At 38.9% G+C, this 21107-nt stretch overlaps 2 protein-coding genes across 4 annotated transcripts in view; one reads left to right on the top strand and one right to left on the bottom strand.

Moving 5' to 3' along the window:
• HSPBAP1 (HSPB1 associated protein 1) overlaps positions 1-4741 on the bottom strand; it is a 52925-nt gene extending 48184 nt beyond the window's left edge. For both annotated transcript variants that reach the window (XM_011369713.2, XM_023520886.1), the window contains exon 1: positions 4529-4741. In XM_011369713.2, the coding sequence (XP_011368015.1) occupies positions 4529-4592 (64 nt within the window). In that variant the 5' untranslated portion in view covers positions 4593-4741. The remainder of the gene's footprint in view (positions 1-4528) is intronic.
• A 996-nt stretch (positions 4742-5737) lies between these two features.
• DIRC2 (disrupted in renal carcinoma 2) overlaps positions 5738-21107 on the top strand; it is a 71564-nt gene continuing 56194 nt past the window's right edge. The window contains exons 1-2 of one of the 2 annotated variants that reach the window (XM_023520628.1): positions 5738-6491; positions 15742-15835. In XM_023520628.1, coding sequence (XP_023376396.1) covers positions 6140-6491; positions 15742-15835 — 446 coding nt within the window. In that variant the 5' untranslated portion in view covers positions 5738-6139. The remainder of the gene's footprint in view (positions 6492-15741; positions 15836-21107) is intronic. The other variant, XM_011369598.2, reaches the window with a different exon arrangement.

Genomic DNA, 21107 nt, shown 5'->3' with positions numbered 1-21107 from the left:
ACAGTCATCTCAACATTGTAGCTCAACCCATTACTCATGTGTTTGCAGTGATGCTGGTGTAAACAAACCTACTGCATGGCCAATTGTATACAAATATAGCACACACAAATACGTATAGCACATAATACTTGATAATGATAATAAGTGACTTTGTTACTGGTTTATATATTTACCATAATATAGTTTTTATCATTTAGAGTGTATTCTCTCTACTTATATACACAATTTACTGTAAAACACTATGCCACATTACACAGGCAGCAGCCTCATACCTCATGTTTATCGCCCCTCTTGATTGTTTGTATCTTTTTCTCTTGTGCTTGATTTAACCTCATGTTGTTTTGTACAGTAGCATGCTGTACGGGCTTGCAGCCTAGGAGCAACAGGCTCCATATAGCCTAGATGTGTAGTAGGCTACACTATCCAGGTCTGTGTAAATGCACTCTATGATGTTTGCACAAAGACCAAACTGTCTAACAATAGATTTCTCAGAACATATCCCCTCGTTAATTGGCGCATGACTGTAAACCAAATCTTCAAATTATTCTTGGAAGCACAAACACAATCCAACCTTTATCAGTTCTTTCTCCTCTCAGCAACCAAAGCACTTAATGTGTGTAATGTTTACATCCCATCTAATCACCTCCCTGTCTTGTGGATATGTCCTTTACTACGATTCTTTTTATCTGTGTCTTTTTTCCCCAAACTGTATTTAGAAGCTATTTTAGGGCAAGGACTGTCTTCTACCTTATTGTATGAAAGTCTCCTATTTATAGTGTACATTCAAATTTTTGGATAATGGAATGGTAATAAGTTTCCTCAAAAATAACTTTTCTATGACTCCTACAATATTTATCACTCTACTGACCATACTGATCCTTTCACATTTATTTATCCAGTGTGTGGATTTTTCGTACCCTTTATTCACAAAAGCCTTATCTAATTTAAACCAAAGCCTTCTCTTCCAGTAGGATTTTGCTCATTTAACTTACTTTGTAATGGTAATAAGTAGTCATATCAAACTGGTGTTTCTGGGGAGAATGATAGTTTAAAAGAGAGTTCAAAGTTACACAGATAGGATTCTGAGAATCCTTTAATACAAAAATTGAAGTCTACAAAAATGTATGTTCGTGCTGTATTTTCAGAGGAGCAAATCCATACTTTCATCAGATTTTTCCTTTCTTGGGACTTCAAGATTAAGAATCACCAGTTTCCTCAAGAATATGAAATTATGAAATTATCATATGACCCAGCAGTTCCATTGTTAGCTATATGAACAAAGAACTGAAAACATAGGCTGATACCAAAACTTGTATATGAATGTACATAGCAGCAGTCATAGTAGCCTAAAAGCAGAAACAACCCAAATGCCCACCAACTGATGAATGGATAAGCAAAATGCAGCATATCCATACTATGCATGGAATATTAGTCAACAATAAAAAGGAATGAAGTATTGATACGTGCTACGACACAGATGAACTTCACAAACATTATGCTATGTAAAAGAAGCCAGACACAAAAGGCCACATATTGTATGATTTCATATATATGAAATGTCCAGGATAGGCAAATCTGTATAGCAGAGTAGATGAATGTTGCCAGGAGCTGGAGAGAGGGGCAAATGGGGGGAGTGACTGCTAATGGGTACCAGGTTTCTTTTTGGTGTGATGAAGTAGTGATGGCTGCACAATTTTGTGAACATAATAAAAACCATCAAATGGTACATTTTAAAAGGGTGAATTCATGGTATGTGAATACCATAAAAAATAAAAACCTCCCCTTCCTCTGCTGCATGCTTGACATCTTTTGCAGCATTCTTCCCAACCTAAACTCTATGCATTCACATTCAAACTCAACAGTGCTCTCACGACCACCTCCTTTCTATGGGTTCCTAATTTATATGTCATTTCTCAGGCTGGAAAATTTCAGATATCTCTAATTTTTTTTCTCTCAGTTTCAACATCAGTCAGTCACCAATGCCAGAAGTTTCTATTAATAAAAATGGTTACCATTCTTGAATACATAATTCCTGCCAGATACTATACTATGATTGATCTACAACTGTCTTTAATTTTCACAATAATCATGCATTTTATAGAGGAGGAAACTGAGACTGAGGGCGATGAAGTACCTTGTCCTTCAGTCTTTCTCCATCTTCCATCTTTCAGCCAGAGTGATCTTCCTAAAAATAAATCTGATAATGTTACTACCCCACCTAAAATTCTTCAAAGGTTTCTCACTGTCATAAAGTCCAGACTCTTTAACTTGGTATAAGGCAGGGGTCCCCAACCGCTGGGCCACAGACCAGTACTGGTCCATGGCCTATTAGGAACTGGGCCACACAGCAGGAGGTGAGCAGCAGGTGAGCCAGTGAAGCTTCATCTATATTTGCAGCTGCTCCCCAGCGCTAGCATCACCACCTCAGCTCCACCCCAGATCATTAGGCATTGGATTCTCATAGGAGCACCAATCCCTGGTGCCAAAAAAGTTGGGAACTATTGGTACAAGGTACTCATCAGGATCCCTCTTCTTCTCTCACTATACCTCATACCAACTTCTTTCAGTTCCTGGACCATGCCAAGCTCTTTCTCCTCTTGCCTCTGGACTAGGCACGGCGTTCCCTTACCTACTTTCTCAACAAATATTATTGCCTGCTATGCCTGGCATTGTACTTGCTGCTTGGGCACATGTGGTGAACAAAACAGATATAGGTCCTGCCCTCAAGGTATTTAAAGTCTAATGGAAGAAACAATAATAAACAAGTATTTACAGGTTGTGGTAAATTAAATGAAGGAAGCAGCATGCTGTATTTATAGAATAGCTAGAGTTAGAGGTCGGGGTAAGCTACAATGACTGTTTTAAATAGGTTGGTCTGCTAAAGTCTCAGGTGGTGACATACTCTGAAACCTGAAGATTAGGAACCAGCTATGTGAAAAGCATAAAAGGAAGGGTGTGTGTGACAAGAGATATTCCTGGAGACAAGAGCAGAGTCCCGACCAAGGATTTTTGTAGGCCATGATTAGGACTTTAGATTTTATTCTAAGTTTTAAGTGCAATGGAATTTTAAGAATTTTAAGGAAGTGTCACTTTTTGCTGCTGACCAGAGAAGGGATTGGACTGGTACAAGATAGGAAACAGGGACACAGCGCCTGAAGATATAGTAGTGGTTTAGGTAAGAAATGTGGATAATTTGGACAAAGGTCTGAAAGTAGAGGAACAAGACAGATTAGATGCAGAATTGACCTAATTTGCAAAGTCATCGGCTGAAAGTAAGAAAGAATCGAAGAAAAGATACAGCGTGGGGAACTGTCATTGGAAAAGGAAAGTAGGCTTACCACAGAAACAGAAGATCAGAAAGATCTCAGGCCCATCCTGAGGTTGACCATTTTCATTTTATAGCGTTATCAATCTGTCCAGGACTTTTTCCAGCAAAGTTCAGCCAAGGTGTAGATGCAGAGGGCAAAAAATTGGTTCATTCAGAGTGTGGGTTTTGCCAGAAGAATAAAAGGCGGGGAGGGACAAGAGATAGTATATTTTCAAGGGAGAGATCATAATGATAAACTATGACATGCACTCTCAGTTGGATTAGTGGGTACAGATGGGCAGAAAACGGAAGGATCAATGAACTGGAGTATAGATGAAGATCAAGAATTGTCTCCTTGGGGTACATAAGTGAGTTATAAAAGTAAGTCAAATAGTAAAAAGTTATCATTTGTTTCTTCTGGTCATTTACCCCTCTAGGCAAATGACTATTTGATCTCCAACCAAATCCATCCTGTGCTTTCCTGCTCCTTGTCTTCTCAGGACTCTCCATCACTACCACTTGGATTTGTCACTATCTCATCCAATCATAAACGGCACCTTAAACTAGTCCCTCCATGAAGCCCTGATTTCCCCACTAGGATCTCTCTGCTGGTGACAGCCCTCACTGTGTACTACTGACAGTATTTACGTTACCACATATCTTAGTCATTCTTTTTCCTTTCTAAGCGTCTTTACTCAAAGAGGATTTGTTATAAACAATCAAAAGTCCCTGGATCCCGTGACAGTCCCCAGGAGAGTGCTAGGAACGGAGCAATCATTCGATAAAGGCTAACACGGATCTCTGGCTCATGGGCCTCCGAACCTTGTTCTCTAAAGCAGAATTTCACTGAAATCGAACAAAAGCTCATAATCTCTGTTCACAGGTCCTAGATATTTCCATTTACCTCAAGGGTAGGCTCCAATCTCACAAATTTAATTTTAATCTATTGTAATATTCAAAAAACGTCATGAGTTTAACAGCACTGGTAGGACGGGGGGCGGGGAAGGGGGAATACAGGGCCTGAACAATGATCAAAAATCTGGATTCTACAACTTGAGAATGCCACGTTCACTAGAATACAAATAATTTTCATCATAGCTTAATGCAGGGCCAGAGGAAACCTGGGATAAACGCTAGACCATACGGCCACATGAGAGGTGCCAAGAGAAAGTTGGCACAGGGTCATACCGATTCGTGGTCTGACCGCAGCCTAGCACCTACCTTCCTCCCCGCCAGCTCTAGCTGCGTGGCACGCATCACTGGTCGCCCCTGGGCCTGCCGCCATGGCTAGCAAGACGCGAACTCCGCCCGAAACCCAAAAATAAAGCGGAGCCGAGCATGAGCGGGATCTGAGGACTGTCAAGAGCCCGACTCAGACGCTACCGCACAGGAAGGAGTCGCAGCGGTTGCTACCTGACTCTTCCGCCAGCGCCGCTCACGTAAAAGACACGTGACGCGCGCTGGGCGGGACCATGCAGATTTGTTTTGATTCCGGGGTTGTTGAAAGGCAAGCACGTGGTCTCGGTTGCGGCTCTTTCTGTCTTCCCTTACTTACCCTTCTTTCAATGTAGTCTTTTCTTGGCTTCGTTTCTGCTTCTCGTTTTCTAGTCAGGTCTTTCCTTTCCGCCTTGGCGCTTTCCTCCAACTATATTGGAGTTTTAGGAGATGTTTGCTTTTTTTGTCGGGCTCGGAGCAGTGAAATGTGGCTCAAAGCTCATTTCCTCTGCAACATCTTACCAGCCTTGAATACCTTGAGAGCTTGCCCTTCTCTTTTTCTTCTCTTCCCACCCCTGTTGCCCTTCTGGCAACAACATGACCCCACCTGGTTTTCGTGGCTGCCAGGGAATATGAACCTAGGGCAGATGTCCTTTCATTGTGTTCCCGGTGACTCATTTCCCCACCTAGACAAGTCGAATCGCTTAGGTTTTCAAGGACACTAGTTGACAGCTGCCAGGCTCCTGGATTTGTATAGCAAAATAAACAACCGGCTGCTTGATCAAGAGATCAACAACCTGCACTATTCTCCTCGTTTACTCTTCGTCGGTCAAAATCGTTTAACTAGGTCATTTGGGGACAGAAATCTTCCAGTCTGAACATATCTTTATCGATTGCCTATTAATGACAAGCAAAAGAGTATAATCATATCTATATATTTTATATATGTGAAATTGGCTAGTTTATAATCTCATTAGCTATGTAAGATAAAAAGTTGAAAAACTAGGCAATACTTATTGTACATAAAAAAAAAAAAGAAATGATTGTCAAGAGGCAATCCTCTGGGTCCCTACTATGCTTCAATCTTACCCTATCTCCCCCTATAATTTCTGAAGTTAAAAACCCAACAAAAATAAGAAGAAACCCAATACGGAAGAAAGCATTGGCTTAAGTGACCGGAGGTCACCGAATTGTTTATTAGGCACATGATGTAAAACTTGGACACTTCCTACAGCAACCCGGATTCCTTGCCCAACCTCCTCTAATACAGCCTCCCTGGGAGTTTCCTTTTTCCCGGGCTCAGCCGCGCTCCTCTCCGCCATTCCAATTCCTCTCCATCCATCCTTCGGGACGCCAGATCCATTCGGTCTCCTGTCACCGCCTGGGGGGAGGAGGCACGGTTCCAATTTGCACCCCAGCCTCCTCCTGGCCCGCCGCACCTGCCACCCCTCCCTGCCTAGGGCAGGCTCTCTCGGCGCAAGCGCACTAGGCGCGGCCGGGAGGCCGAGGGCGACTATAGCAGCCTCGGCCTCCACCTCCTCCAGCTGTATCTGCGCGGGGCTGGTCAGTGGCCGCGGGGACCGCGCTGGGCAGGGGCCCCGCGGACCGCGCGTCGCCATGGGCACCAGCTGGAGCAGCGAAGAGGAGCGGCAGCCGCTGCTGGGGCCGGGACTGGGGCCTGCGCCGGGGGCTGCCCGGAGAAGCCGAGAGGCGGCGGCGGCGGCGGCAGCAGCGCTACCCGCGGCCGCCCAAGGTCCCGGGCGGGTGTACGGGCGCCGCTGGCTAGTACTTCTGCTCTTCTCGCTGCTGGGGTTTGCTCAGGGCCTGGTCTGGAACACCTGGGGTCCCATCCAGAACTCGGCGCGCCAGGCCTATGGCTTCTCCAGCTGGGACATCGCGCTGCTCGTGCTGTGGGGTCCCATCGGTTTCCTGCCCTGCTTCGCGTTCATGTGGCTCCTGGACAAGAGAGGTAAGATGTTCCGGGGAGCACCGGCCGGCGCTGTCACTCCTGGGGCAGCCTCCTCCCTCGGCTTCGTCTTAAGGGTTGTGTGAGGTGATGGGAGTGTCGCTCGCATCCCATTCCTGACTAGGAACCTCCAATCCCAAAGCGACAAATACAGGAAGGCTTCTTTGTAGCTCTTATGTTTTTATCGGGGCTCATTATGCAACAGCAGGGATTAAGCCTTCTCCAAATGTTCACATTTTTGCTTATTGTGGACTTCAGAGCATCCCCGTGCACGGGTTATGTATGTTCTTTACACCACAAAAATGACTGATGCTTTGACTTCAAAGGGATTTTGGGACGTTGAGGGTGAAAAGATCAGAAAATAGACATCAGAAAATAGATGATGCCCAGATAAAAGGAAGTAATCAGTTGGCTTTGCATAATACATGACCCCAGCCCAGGAAGAGCTGTTGAGAAACTCGGACCTGACTCTTTGGGTTCTGGGAAATGATCACGGCAGCTTTAAAGCGTGTGTATGTAAGGAGTTGGCTGTGTCAGTTGAGATTTATAACTCTTAGATAAAGCTTGCAAATGAATGAAGACTCTTCACAGAAGAATACTCTGGACAGACATCTCACTTTACAACTTGCTAGTGTGATTCTTTGAAGAGAGAAAAAAAAAAGGTCATAGGATTCAATAACAAGGCATTGAATTATACTACACAAGTATGGGTAAATGATTCATGATGGATGTGTATCTACTGAAAAAGGGAGGACAATTTTAGGCAGAGAAGCACAGTGTCTAAAACAAGAGAAATAGTTTGATATGCTCTACTCTAATGTTCAGTTCTGAGCATTAATTTTAAGAAGGCCATTGATAAGCTAGAGTACTTTAAAAGTTGTGTAGTAAGAATGATAAAGGATGTAAAAGTCATAATGTATAAGATGAAGGGAACTGGGTGTGTCAAGCTTCAAAATGAAATGAGGCAGAATATGAAATATGTGAAGATCAAGTAAAAGAGGAATTAGACTTAATGTGTGTCGTTCTAGAAGGAAGAACTAAACTGAGGGAAGTTACAAAGGGATGTAACTCAAAGCCATACGAGGAAGAACCTTCTAACAATGAAAGGTGCCCAGCCCTGGAAGGTCATAAGTACTTCCACACGAGTACTTATGCAGAGGATATGCGCTAGATTCTGAGGAAGGGTTCCTTGTACTGAATGGAGGTTTTCTTTGTTTGTTTGTTTTTTATTTGCTTTTAAACTGAATTATAGATTTTATTTGGATTTCACCACTTTTTCCACTAATGTCTTTTTTTCCCCCCTTTTCCAAGGATTCACTTGAGGGTCTCAAATTGCATTTATTTGTTATTTCTCCATAACCTCCTCTGATCTATTACAGTTCCTCAGTCATTTCTTACAAGGTTGGTTAAATGTAAGGGGAAATGCTATTTTTATTGTTTCTTTGTATTTATCTTTTTATTAGGAACATTTTCTCAATATTATTTGCTAAATTTAGCCAACCTTGTCTTTATGGTAGAAAAATGTTAATTTTTACCTTTCTTATTATAATTGTATCTACTATACCTGGCCAGATAAATTAGGGACTACCTATTCATTTTATAAAATAAGTTACTTTAGGTGTTCTTTCAGAGTTCTTGTGACTATATGGTGAATTCAAATTTATATTTTCTATTGGTTGAAGCAATAAAAAATAAATTTTAAAGTTCTCTCTTTTAGGAAGTGGTTTTCCTTTTTCTAGTACATTTTCATGTGTTGGCTGCAGGTGTTCTATCTGCGTACATAGAAAGTGAATTTCTGTTATCCCTGGGTACCAAAGTCTCTTTCTCCCTAAAAGGTAGGGAACATTTTAGACTCCCTTCCTTTCTTCATATCTGACAGCAAATACTGGCGAGTCTACTTTCAGCATATATCAGGAATCTAACCACTTGTCAAATCCCCCACTACTATCACCCCAGTTGGAAGACCACTAGTCTCCTAACTAGACCTACTGCCATAGGTCCCAGACAGCTTAGCATAGAAGACCACTTATCCTCATCAGATCGGTTTTGTACTCTCTTACCTCTTTCCGTTTTCCAGCAAGGAAACAAAAAGGACTAGCTAGTGAGATAATAAGAAAGCCAAAAGCAAGTGTGCCCTAGAAGTCAAGTGAAGAAAAGTTCAAGAAGGAGATAGCACTGGAGAGAGTCCTCGCAGAGCCTACATTCTAGTGAGGAGATCCAGTCACCAAACAACAATAAAATTAAATATTTAGTATGTCAGATGGTGATAGTGCTTTGGAGAAAAATAAAGCAAAGCGAAGAAGAAAGGGGATGTGATTGGGTGATAATCTATATACAGTGTCAGAAAGGCCTTACTGATATGTGTGAGCAGAAACCCAAGGGAAAAAGGAAACTTGACTTCTGGACAAGACTGTTTTGGGAAAAGACAAAGGTCCTAAACTCGTTTGGCATATCCAAGAAAGAGAAATGAGGCCTGTGCAGCTGTACCGAGCCATGAGGGAAACAACGGTAGAAGATAAGGTCAGAGATGCCAGGAGGCTGAATCACTCCGGGCCTCGTAGGCCACTGTGAGGTCATTCATCACTGAGAGGTGAGGAAGTTTCTCTCCATTGGAAGGCTTTAAGCAGAAGAATAAAATGATGACTCTGCTGTTGTTTTGAGAACAAGAACCAGAGCAGGGGATACCAGTTGGGAGGCAAGTGGAATAACCCAGATGGGGCTGATGGTGACTTCCAAATGGGATGATAGTAGTGGAAGATTTGATAAGTGATTAGATTCTTGATCTATGCTGAAAGTAGGCTCACCAGTATTTGCTGATGGATTGGAGGTGGGGTATGAAGGAAGGAAAGGAGTCTAAAATGTTTCTCAACTTTTTAGCATTAGTAAATGGGAGAATCAAGCTGCAATTTACTGAGATGTCTAAGATTGTGGAAGGAGTAATTAGAGGCAGATGGCATGAAGATCAGGGGTTTGCAATGCCTGTTAGATATCCAAGTAGACAGATTAAACTGTCAATTGGATTTATTAATATGGAGTTCAGGGGAGAGGCCTGAGCACTAAATTTAGGATTCGTCAACCTGTAATGGTATTCAGAGCCTTGAGGATGAGTGAGATCACCTGTAGAAATGGGCGTTGTTTCAGAAGAGGACTGAGTCTGGAGGTATTCTGACATTTAGAGGTTGCAGAGGTAAGGAAGAACTGGCTAGTGAGGACTGACAGTAGAGCCTTGAATTTAGCAACATGGAGCTCTTTGGTATCCTTTAAAAAAATGGTCTCACTGGAGTGGTGGGGGTGAGTCCAAAATAAATTGTGAAGAGAAGAATTGGAGACAGTGAGTGTTGATATTTCTTTCAAGCAGTTCTGCTATACAGGACAGCAGAGAAATGGGGCAATAGCCAGAGGGAATGTGCCTACTGAAAAGATATTTTTAAAGACAAGAGATATTAAAACATATCTCTGTAATGCAGTATCCTAATAGATCCAATAGAAAGAGAGAAATTGACAATGCTGGAGGAAGAGGGAAGAATTGCCGTTACTACATCCTTGAATAAGCAGGAGGGGATGCAGTCCTCCAGAGCACAAGTAGACAGGTTGGCCTTAGAAGTGTTGACATCTAATTCTCCAATAAAAGAAGATAGAGTATATAAATACAGATGGTGGGTTGTAGGAGCTTGTAGAAGTTATCTTTGCTTATAGTTCTCAGAAAATAGGAAGCAAAATTATCACCTGACAAGTGAGGATAGGGGAGCAGTTATTGGAGGATTAAAGAGAGAGGATAAATTATTAAACTATTTTCTAGAACAGTGAAGAACACACGGACTAGGAAATTATAGTCATGCGCTTCTTCACCATGGGTATATGTTGTGAGAAATGCGTCATTAGGCGATTTTATTGTGTGTGAACATCTTAGAGTGTTCTTATATGAACCTAGACAGTTTTGCCTACAATACACCTAAGCTAAATCGAATAGCCTATTTTCCTAGGCCAGAACCTATACAGCATGTTACTGTACAAAATAGCATGAGATTAATCAAGTATAAGAGAAAATGATGCTATCAAGAGATGCAGTAAACTGCTGAACTCTAAAATAATGATAAAAAGTATAGTATAGTAAATGTATAAACCAGTGATAGTTGTTTACTATCATTATCCAGTGTGTACTATAATTAATTTGTGTGCTATACTTTTATATGGCAGTACAGTAGGCGTGTTTACACCAGCCTAACCACAAACACATGAGTAGTGTTTTGTACTACGATGTTACAACAGCAATGACATCACTAGGAAATAGGAATTTTTCAGCTCCATTATATCTTATGGGACCACCATTCACTGTTTATGTCCATTGTTATCCAAAACATCATTATGTGGTGCATGACAGTATAGTAGAATTGTTGGGCACTAAGGGTCTGTTTTAAGTTATTAGGCATTAATTTCAAGAGAGACCAGCCAGTATGGTTGTGTTTTCCTCCAGCCTATTCTGTTGAACAAGCACAGGCATGGACAGAGTTGCAGTTTACCAGGTGAACAGGACGAAGAAATTGCAGGCCAAGAATAGAAGGTTAGGTAGAGAGTGTTCTGGAACATGGGATCTAAACTGAGTAAAGGAGGAAAGGAGACACGTGACGTGGATGAGAAAAAGTAGTAGACTCCAAAATTGTCATTCCCAATTGGATGAAGATTTAAAGTACTAGAGAGAATGAATGGGAAAGAAAGGAAATGACTAATGGAATGCTTGAATTTGAGATTATGTCACGGATGCAATTATGGTAAATTTAAGGAAAGAGCATAACCAAGAGAGTGGACAACTGAGGTAGGGTAAAGGACATGATCATGAAATAAGAGATCAGGAGACTGAGAGGCCAGGGTATTGAAAGGATCATTTAGTGGATATTGAAATCACCAGATTTTTGGAAGAAATAGTGTCCTAAGGAGTAATAATGAGCCAATACGTTTTCAAGTAGTGAGGGTGAATGACTCACAGGCAGGTATGTGGTTGTCTGTAGACAATTGCAGCAAGGAGCGGTGAGTATTACAGTCAGATAAAATCAAATAAAGGCTGTTCGGGCCATGATGAAGTAACAGGAACTGGATTTATCCTTCTATCTTAAACAACTAAAAACAAAAAAGAAAATCAAAATATATGAAACAGTGGTTTTTAGACATTGGGCAACAGGCAGAGCAGAACAGTCATCCCTGTGATTGCTTCAGGTTACTGCCTGAAGAGAAATTCCAAGCAGCAGTGAAGAAATGGGATCCCAGACAGAGCCCCACAGTTTTCTTAAGTTGGGGAGACAATTGAGAATTCAAAGAGGCCAACATAGCTATAATTCTTAGTGTAGAGTACCAGAGAAGAAAAAGCTTCACCAAGAGAAAGGTCTAGATTTACAGAGAGTTCCTCATGAGTCTTCAGCTGAGCACCAATCAGTGGATACATGTGAGGAAACTACTTAAGTCTGAAGAAAGGATCACCAAAAAGGAGCAGGCAGAACAATTCCCAAAGTTTATACAAGACTGGGAATACTTCACTTTTCTAATAGCCAGAATGGAAAAACCTCAGAATACATAGCAGAAGGTTGGGTTGGATACTCAGAAGGGTATTGCCTCAGTAAAGACAGATGGACCCTAGACTAAAGGCTGCTCTGGTTCCCTGTAGTAAAGCTTAAAAGTACTCCTTGAAAAGATAGATCAGAGGTAACTTAGCTGTGTCTCAGAACATTGTTCAAAAATGTATAAGGAGTGAAAAAAAAAAAATCATTGCCCAACAAAGTAAAATTCAGAATGCCTGACATCCAAATTAGAAATTACCAAGCATGCAAAATATTCAACCCATAAAGAGGAGAAAAAACAATCAATAGAAACAGACCCAGAAATGGCACAGAAGATAGAATTAATAGACAGGGGCATCAAAACAGCTAGTATAAAGATGCTATGTATGTTCAAGAAGATAGAAGAAAGCATGAACATGTTAAAGAAAGACGGGGAAAAAAGACCAACATTAAACTTATAGAGATAAAAATGTCATCTCTTTCTGAGACAGGATTTAACAATAGATTAGACATTTCAGAAGAAAAGATAAGTAAACTTGACGACATAGCAATAACACCATCCAAAATGGAACGCAGAGAATAAAATGCTAAAAACGAACAAAGACCCCACAAGTATCAGTGAGCTGCAAGACAGTTTTAAGTAGCCTAATAGTACACATGGAATTAGAGTCCCAGAAAGAGAGGAGAGAGGTAATGGGAGAGGGCTTGGAGTGAGATGAGGTGGAGGGAAAATCAAGAAATAATGGCAAGAAAAATACCAAATTTGATATCTATAAACCCACAGGTCTAAGAAATTCAAGCATCCCAGCAGAAGAAACATGAAGAAAACTACCCCAACACACATCATAATCATATTGCTTAAAACTAGAGAAAATCTTAAAAGCGTCAAGAGAAAAGAGACTGGGGAGCTTTAGAGAGGAAAGAGTAAACAATGGTCTGGAAGTGGCTGGGGAAGCAGTATTCTCAGGAGAGAAGCTTCAGTAGGAGAAGGTGAAGAGAATGTTTAGAGACGAGCTTGAGAATGTAAGGATTCCACTGATTCTGACTGCTCAAGAAGGCAGGCACAGTCAAAGGGTTCCAGAGTTGAGGAGGTGGTGGACATGAGGTCAGATTAGGGGATATATGAATCCATACTGGGATAAGAATGACCTGTGAATCTTGGATCTTTCATGACCAATGTAAACAGGAAGAACAGGCACAATGTGATTAGTCCTGATGGTCTCCAAGGTAGATTGTGGTGGCAAGGCTGTGACTGTTGAGGGTAGGGAGAGACTAGAGGTCTTGCCTGGAACGAACAGACCTTGTCTTCAGTCCAGCTGATGGAATTGCGGAGCCTGGGAAAGGCAATCTTACCAGATAAACTTTGGGGCCATCAGTGATTTCCCATGCTTCCGCTATGGATGGATGTCTGTCTCTGTCTCTGTCTCTCTCTCTCTCTCTCTTTGTGTGTGTGTGTGTGTGTGTTTCCAGTCAATTTTGCATCTTGATTTTTTAGATACCTGTTATAGAGACTCCAGTCCTATAACCTAACCAAATAGGTACCCAACAAAAGGAGTTATCTCATTCATTGGAAGGACGCTTCCTACAGTTTCTGGATGCCATATTTGAACAGAATTTATTTTTATTTTCAATCATGTTTGGTTTTCCAGAATTGTTCTGAAACCTTCCATCAAATGGTTTTTGTGCTCACATCCTAGCTCTGAAATCACTTAGGATCTATTTACATAAAGGTCCCAAATGTCTCAGAAACCTATTTTTCTGGGGTCCTCATTCCCCTCCTTCCCCAAATCAGTTGATATCTTTTTGATTACATGCAGTTTTAGAGTCCTGCCTTGTCAAGTTTTGAATGAGATAAAGAAAGCATTCTGTTCAAAATTGAGCATCAGCTGGAGGTAGATTAAGTTATACTTGGCAACAATGAAAAATAAGCAAGGAAGCCACAAGCTGTACCTGCAAGGTTGCTTAAATAATCAGCTTTTCACAGCTTCTCTTAAATGTTTGTATTAGCTGCTATATTGTCATTTGTTTGATAAAAAGCATAATTGAATAGAAAAATGTGCTAGCCTCAAGCAGTAGTAATAGGCACCTGATCGTTTGGACCATAGGGCCATAGACAGTGCCCCATTGCTCACTTGGTGGCTACTTAACCTTAATTACAATCCAAATATTTAGGAAAAAATAAACATCATATAGAACGTAAGCCTTATAGTCCCAAATCTGTAAAATTTTATTATCTCATAGGGTACCCCATATAACCTTATAAGAGCAACATTTTAGAGTATTTATGACCATGAATGTACTTTTTATTAATTATACTCTATTTCCTGTGGCTATACAGTGGTTTTAAAATCTGTGTTCTGATAGGAAAAGCAATAAATGAGTATATATGCATTACTCGTTACCAAGAGCACAATTTTCTGTGCTGTTCCTTCTGCCAAATTGTATTAATCATGCTTAGATCATATAAGAATATTATAACATTAACTCAGTTCATATAACAAATTATCCTCATGTAGCATGTGTATACCTGATTCAAGTCTCAAATTTATTTTCATTAACTATGTTTAATCTGCGTAATTATAGTTTTGTTGACTTTCAGTTTCCTTCAAGCAGAGAAGCCCTTTGAAAACCAAACATCTAACCATCTCCTCTTTGCAAAGGAAAAAAGAAAGGTCTGGAAAAAAAGAAAAATTTCCATTAAACAGTTTAAATCTACTCACTGTGAAATGGTTTCAAAGAGGTGTTAGGTTTGGGAGAAATTGGAAGAAATGTTGTCACCTTCGCCACATGCTCAGTATGAGCCACCTGTGTGATGTGACTGCCGCACACAGTAAGGTGGTATTAGTTTAGAAGTAACAGAAGTATAGCATTCTAACAGTAGGACTATATAGTCCCATTACATTACTCTGTCATAACCAGAACATTAGGTCTATTTTTGATTACATTATTTTATATTCTCTCTCTCTTTTTTTTATTATCTATGTGACTGACCATGGGCACACATTTTCAAAATAATTGATTGTATTGGGATACAAAGGGAAAAACTAGCTGATCCACAGTTCTTGTAAAGTCTTAAGCCATGCTTCTTATTTATGAACAGCAGCATTCTATATAAGTTGAAAGCCATCTGATAAATCAAGAAAAAAGACTATTATTGTATTAATAATTAAAGGACCCTAAAGGATCACTTCCTATGACACTATAACAAGTAATAGCTTATCTTGATTATAATATAAAATACGTAATTGGCCAGTTGTCAGTTTTTGAGAAAATTTAAAGCAATAATCTATCACCTTAAAAAACATTTTAGGGCCAGTTTAGAGCTTTTGCAACTTGCATTTTAAAATTAAAAATTTTATATTGGAGATATAAAACTAAAATACCTCGTCATTTAAAATTATTTTCTATACTTTTTAGTGTTACAGGTAAACAAAGCACTGTAGCCACTTACTTTGGAAAACTGGAGCTAGCGAAACTTCTTCCTCTGTCCTTGATGTGATTATTCAAGTTTTCTATGAAAGTTAAAATAATTTCATTTTCAGCATGCAGAAGTGTTTTCTTTTTTCCATGTTGGGAGTTACAGTGAAAAGCTATATTGTTAGGATATAATATCAGTATGATTGAGTAAAAAACCTTTATTCTTAACATTGGACTTACTTGAAGAGAAAAGAGAAAATAATCTGGATGTTTTTGTTTCCTTTCAGGTCTTCGGATAACTGTGCTTCTGACATCCTTCCTTATGGTTTTGGGAGCTGGCCTAAGATGCATACCTATAACAGACTTAATGCTTAAAAGAAGGTGAGTCCTATAAATTACTTAAAATTTTTTCCCATATTTTTTCTTTTGTTATGAGTATATTATATATGTTTGTTTATAAACTTTTAGTGAACAGTTCATTTTTAGGACAATCAGTAGAGGTTAATATTTATGGAAACATTTATTTATTTTTTTCTCTATACGATGATTAATTCAGTGAACATTATTAGTTGTTATATGGAAGATACTATACTAATTATGTAAATAAAAAGAGAACAAGTTCATCTTCCTGGCATTCAGGAGCTATAATAACCATGGGAAAATAATAGTGTATCATAAAGGAGAATAATGCAGTTAATGCCATAGAAAAGGTATAAAATTGCCTCGAGAGACTGAGAGAAATTTTAGCTGAGGGCATCAAAAAGAAGAGTTCATGAAGAAGGTGATAATTAAGCTAGGCATTGGAGGAAGATTAGAATTTTGATAACTAGTTAGGGGAAGGATATTTTGGGGTAGAGGAATAGCAGGAGTATAGGCATGGAGGCAAGTGGGTATTGGCCTCTTCTCGGATGAGTAGGTAGTTTGTGCAACTGGGGTCCATGGATTTATTCTTGGAGGGGATGCAAGGTATATGAAGATTTTTAAATTTTGTTTTCATTTTAGTTATAATATTAAAAATTACCAGTAATAATCTATAATTAAATACTTTCTTGTTGACCTTCAGAATGTCAATTTCTTAAATTAGTGTTTCTCAAACTGGGGTCCTAAGATGTGACCTTGAAAGCCATTGAGGAATTTTTTCCCTTTAAAAAGGACCCATAAATTACTCAAGTTTGGGAGACAGGTCTACAGAATAAAGAGATGAGTTTAGAAAAGGGATATAAAGACATGAGTTTAGAAAAGGGTATCCAGATTATGAAAGATCCCTCGTGTAGAATTGTGTTTTCCTCAATGGACAGTTGGGAGCTACTTAAATTCTTAATCAGAGCAGCAATAGAATGAGACCTGTGTTAGGTAAACTACTGATTTGAGGTATGTAGGATTAATTACAAAGGCTACTGGCAGGAGACCAGGAAAGATTCAGTGAGAGCCCAGGCTGGAGTCATTCTTTTATTTGTTTTCTCATTTATTCATTCATTCAACAAAATTTTCTGAGCTTCTATTGTGTGTTCTGGGTATGGGGAACATAATAGACAAGTCTCTGCCTCATGGAGTTTATATCACGGTTGGGGAAATTGCCAATAAACTAGTAAATAAATAAAATATATATTGTGTGATATGGAGGAAAAAAAAAGAAACAGGGAAGAAAGATTTGAAATGTTAGAAGAAGGATGGTGAAATTTCAGAAAGAATGGCCCAAAGAAAACTTACTGAGAAGATCAGTTTTTCGGATCTGAAAACCTGAAGGAATGATGCATTGTCTAGGTACAAGCATTCCAGGTAGTGAGAACAGCGAGTATAAAGGGTGGGAAGGGAAGAGCATGACCTGGCAAGGAGGCTAGTATGGCTGGAGCTGAGCGAGAGACTTCATGAAGGAAAGAGTGGTAAGGAATGAGACCAAAGCTTGTGCGTGTGGTGGTGAAAGTGTGAGGCGAGGTCCTTTAAGATTGTCAGGTTTTTCTGAGCGAAGAAGCCATTGGAGGTTTTGAGCAGAGGAGAACCATGATCACAGTCTGCTTTACTGAGAATAGACTGAAGCTAGAGGTCAAAGGCAGGAGAAAGGAGACCAGTTAGGAAACCAGTACAGTAAACTAGGAGAGAGACGATGATAGCTTGGGCCATAGTGGTGACAGTGGTGGGGGTGAAAAGTGGTCAAATTCTAACTATATTTTGAAGGATTTGCTGATGGATTGGATAAGGGGAATAAGAAAAAGTGGAGTCCGGGATGACTCCTTGTCCTAGGAAGTTGTGGGAATGGAAAGGATATCACAGATGTGACAGAGAACACGAGAGAAAGAGATTGAAGGCAAGATTATTTAGGTTTCACTCTAGAGACCCTGAAATTGTCGATTCCATTCACAGAGACAGAGGACACAGGAGAAGGAAGGGGTGAATTTTAGGGACAAGATGTTGACTTTCCTTTGGAACAGAATTTTTCAGTTTCAAAATAAATGCCGTTCATTTTCAAAATTTTAAAATAAGTGATCTTTCCAGAAAATACAGAGTATAACTGTTTCATATTTTAAAAGGAAGGCAGCAAAAACACTTCGGTTCCTGTGGAAAGCTAATTTTCATTTACTATCCTTCTGAATGAGGTCTTAACAGATGAGTTTCAATATTGTGTTTGAGATATTCTTAATTTTTCAAACATCTAGTTTTTTTAAGCATTCGGTTTTGTTTTTTTTTTCAATATTATATTAGTTTCAGGTATACAGCATAGTGGTTAGACATTTATATAACTTACAAAGTGATCTCCCGATAAGTCTAGTACACCCTTCATACCATACATAATTATTACAATATTATTTACTATATTTCCTATGCTGTACTTTACATCCCCATGAAGCACCCATACCTTTTAAGTACAAATTTCAGTATAAGCTTAAATTCAACAATGCATTCTTTAAAAATGCCATTAATATTTTTGTTAGCTTTTCTTCTGTTTTGGGCCATCCATACTATTACTTCTCTCTAATCTTGTGTTCGTCCCTTCATATACTTTCCAGATATAAAATTCAAGAATAAAGAGTTGATTCTCTGTGCTGGTGGAGTTGGTGGTATGAAAAAGAAATAGGGCTCATAAAGAAATGTAAACAAAGACAGGAAAGAAAAGAAAGAGATAAAGAGTTCAGAGAGATTTACACCTTTATAAAAAGGGTATAAATTGAATGTCAGTCCTTGTGTGTTCATCTATAAAGACTGTAGGAATATTGAAATGAGACTTCATTTTATGCCCGTACAGTATTTCTTTTAAGCAGTATTATTAACTCTGCTTATGCAGCTGTTAAAATGAAAATGCTGCAATTGGAATATGTATTTTTGATTAGTAGGTTCAATAGATCACCACTTTTAAGCTTCACTCTGCATCTGACACTCAGCAGGAAGGGATAAAGGCCTTTAATATGCATTTGTCCAGCATGGAAGCAAGCAGTTAGCAGTCTATATTTTTGTGCCTCTGTTTCACTTGGAGCTTTTTTGAGCTTCTGGCCCAGCCTTCTGTTATAGTGTTCCCACATCCTTGACTTCCTGTATTTTAGCTTCTGTAAATCTCAGGACATGAGAATAGCAGCTTTCTGACAAGCTCTTTCCTCATTCCGAACTATTCTTGCCCCCTTCCCAACGGTGTTCTACCTCTACGTAGTAACAATTATTTCTTTTATGTGCATAGTACCCATGAAAATTTAAGGAAAATTGCTTTCCACTTTTATTATCCTCATGGATAAATAAGGAATTAAGAATGATGAACTATAAAGCATTTATTCTTCTATGATTGGGAAGCAAATTATACCCCCAAAAAACTTATAGGTGGCTTTGTTCTATAGTGTGAAATGTGATATTGTGTGCCCGGTAAACAATTTAAAGACTTCTGGAAGGCGAATTTATAGTTAAATTATATCTGCTTTTAATCATAGGTATATCCAGTGGTTTCCATAACACGTGCCATATTATCTTTCAATTCAGTGTAATTTTCATTAATATTAACAATAGATAACATTTACTAACATGTGTTAATTAGAATGAATATAGTAAACATAGATTCTTCTAAAAATATACTCCATTGCAAAATGCTTTGCAGCTGGCAATATTACATTTAAAATGATCCTATCAAAAAAGATGAATCGTTTCGTATATAGTTGATTCTGAGAATTCAACGAGTGACAATTGCTTATCTAGCTGGAAAAAAAATATAAAGAAGAACTTTAAATCTCTGCCTTACCACTTAAGAAATTTCAGTTGGATCAAAGATTTAAATGTAAAAAATGAACCATACAAGTATTAGAAAATAAACTTGTTTTTTAATAATCTTAAAATGGAGAAGGATTTTCAACTGCAACACAAATCCTAGAAGCCCTAAAAGAAAGGCTTAATACATTTGACTACAGAAAAATTTAGAATATCTACATGATTAAATATACTATAAAACAAAGTCAAAAGACAAGATCAAAACTGGGAAATGTTTGCAACAGTAAGAAACATAGTAACTCAGTAGAAAAATGGGTGATATGAGCAAGTAATTACAGAAATTGAAATACAAATGACATAAACTTTAGAAGATGCTCAACTTTCTATCATAATTAAAAAAATGAAAATAACAGCAATTAGGTATCTATTTATTAGCAGTGATGAAAAAGTATGATAATGTGCTACGTTGCTGAAGTATAGGGAAAAACAGGCATTTCTGATGTGCAAGTAGTTTGGGCATCCTATTTGCAGGGCATTTTGTTAGTATCTATCAAATTCAAAACGTACATGTCCTTTAACCCAGTATTTGCACGTCTAGAAAATTACCTTTACCCATTTGCAAGGACAACCATGTTTGTGCAGCTTTGCTTGGAATAGCATAAGGCTGGATGCAACCCAGTGTCTTCAACAGAGGACTTGGTATGGTGAAGTATATAAGTGGAATAGTATGCAGGTGTGGAAAGGAAGTAAAAGTTTTATAAGCTTTGGTATGGAATAATCTCCAAGATATATTGTTGAGTATTATAAAAAGGCAAAGTTTACATATTATATAACATATTATGTTTAATATCTTTCTACATAGAAAAAGGTGGGAGGGATATTTATACCATTATTTGGCAAGGATTATTTCTGAAAGAAACCATTAGCATTGGTTGTTTCTGGGGTGGAGGCCTGGGAAACTAGAAATCTGTGGAAAGGAGATTTACTTTTTATTTTATACTCTTTCTTACTCTTGGGAATATTTTTACTATATATATGTATATTACCTTTTGACTGAGAAAAGTGAGTGAAATAATTAGAGCTTTAATAATGAGAATAAGAGAAGAAAAGGCAAGGAAGGGTTAAATGTAAATTTCCCCAGTACAAAAATATAAACCTTTTGGTGTAAAAATGAATGCATAGATTTAAGAACTAAGACTCTTCTCTGTAAAATACATAAGATTCATATTACCCCAGATCAATATTTTTTAAAAGTGTGGTCCACAGACCACCTGCTTATTAAAAATATAAATCCTTGGGCCCCACTTCAATCCTACTCATTTAGTCTTTAGAATGAATCCCCAGAATCAATTATTTTAACAAGCTCCTCAAAGGAGAAAACCCACAGTCCTGTCCAATTATGCATCCAACTCAAAATCCAGAATCTCTGGATTCTGTCAGATCTTCTTGACTCTCTGGGAGTAACTCCTCC

Source organism: Pteropus vampyrus, unplaced genomic scaffold (genome assembly GCF_000151845.1).
Source record: "Pteropus vampyrus isolate Shadow unplaced genomic scaffold, Pvam_2.0 Scaffold1, whole genome shotgun sequence".
NCBI classification, from domain to species: domain Eukaryota; kingdom Metazoa; phylum Chordata; class Mammalia; order Chiroptera; family Pteropodidae; genus Pteropus; species Pteropus vampyrus.
The sequence above is the reverse complement of the archived record's forward strand: the minus strand, read 5'-3'. Positions and strand labels throughout refer to the sequence as shown.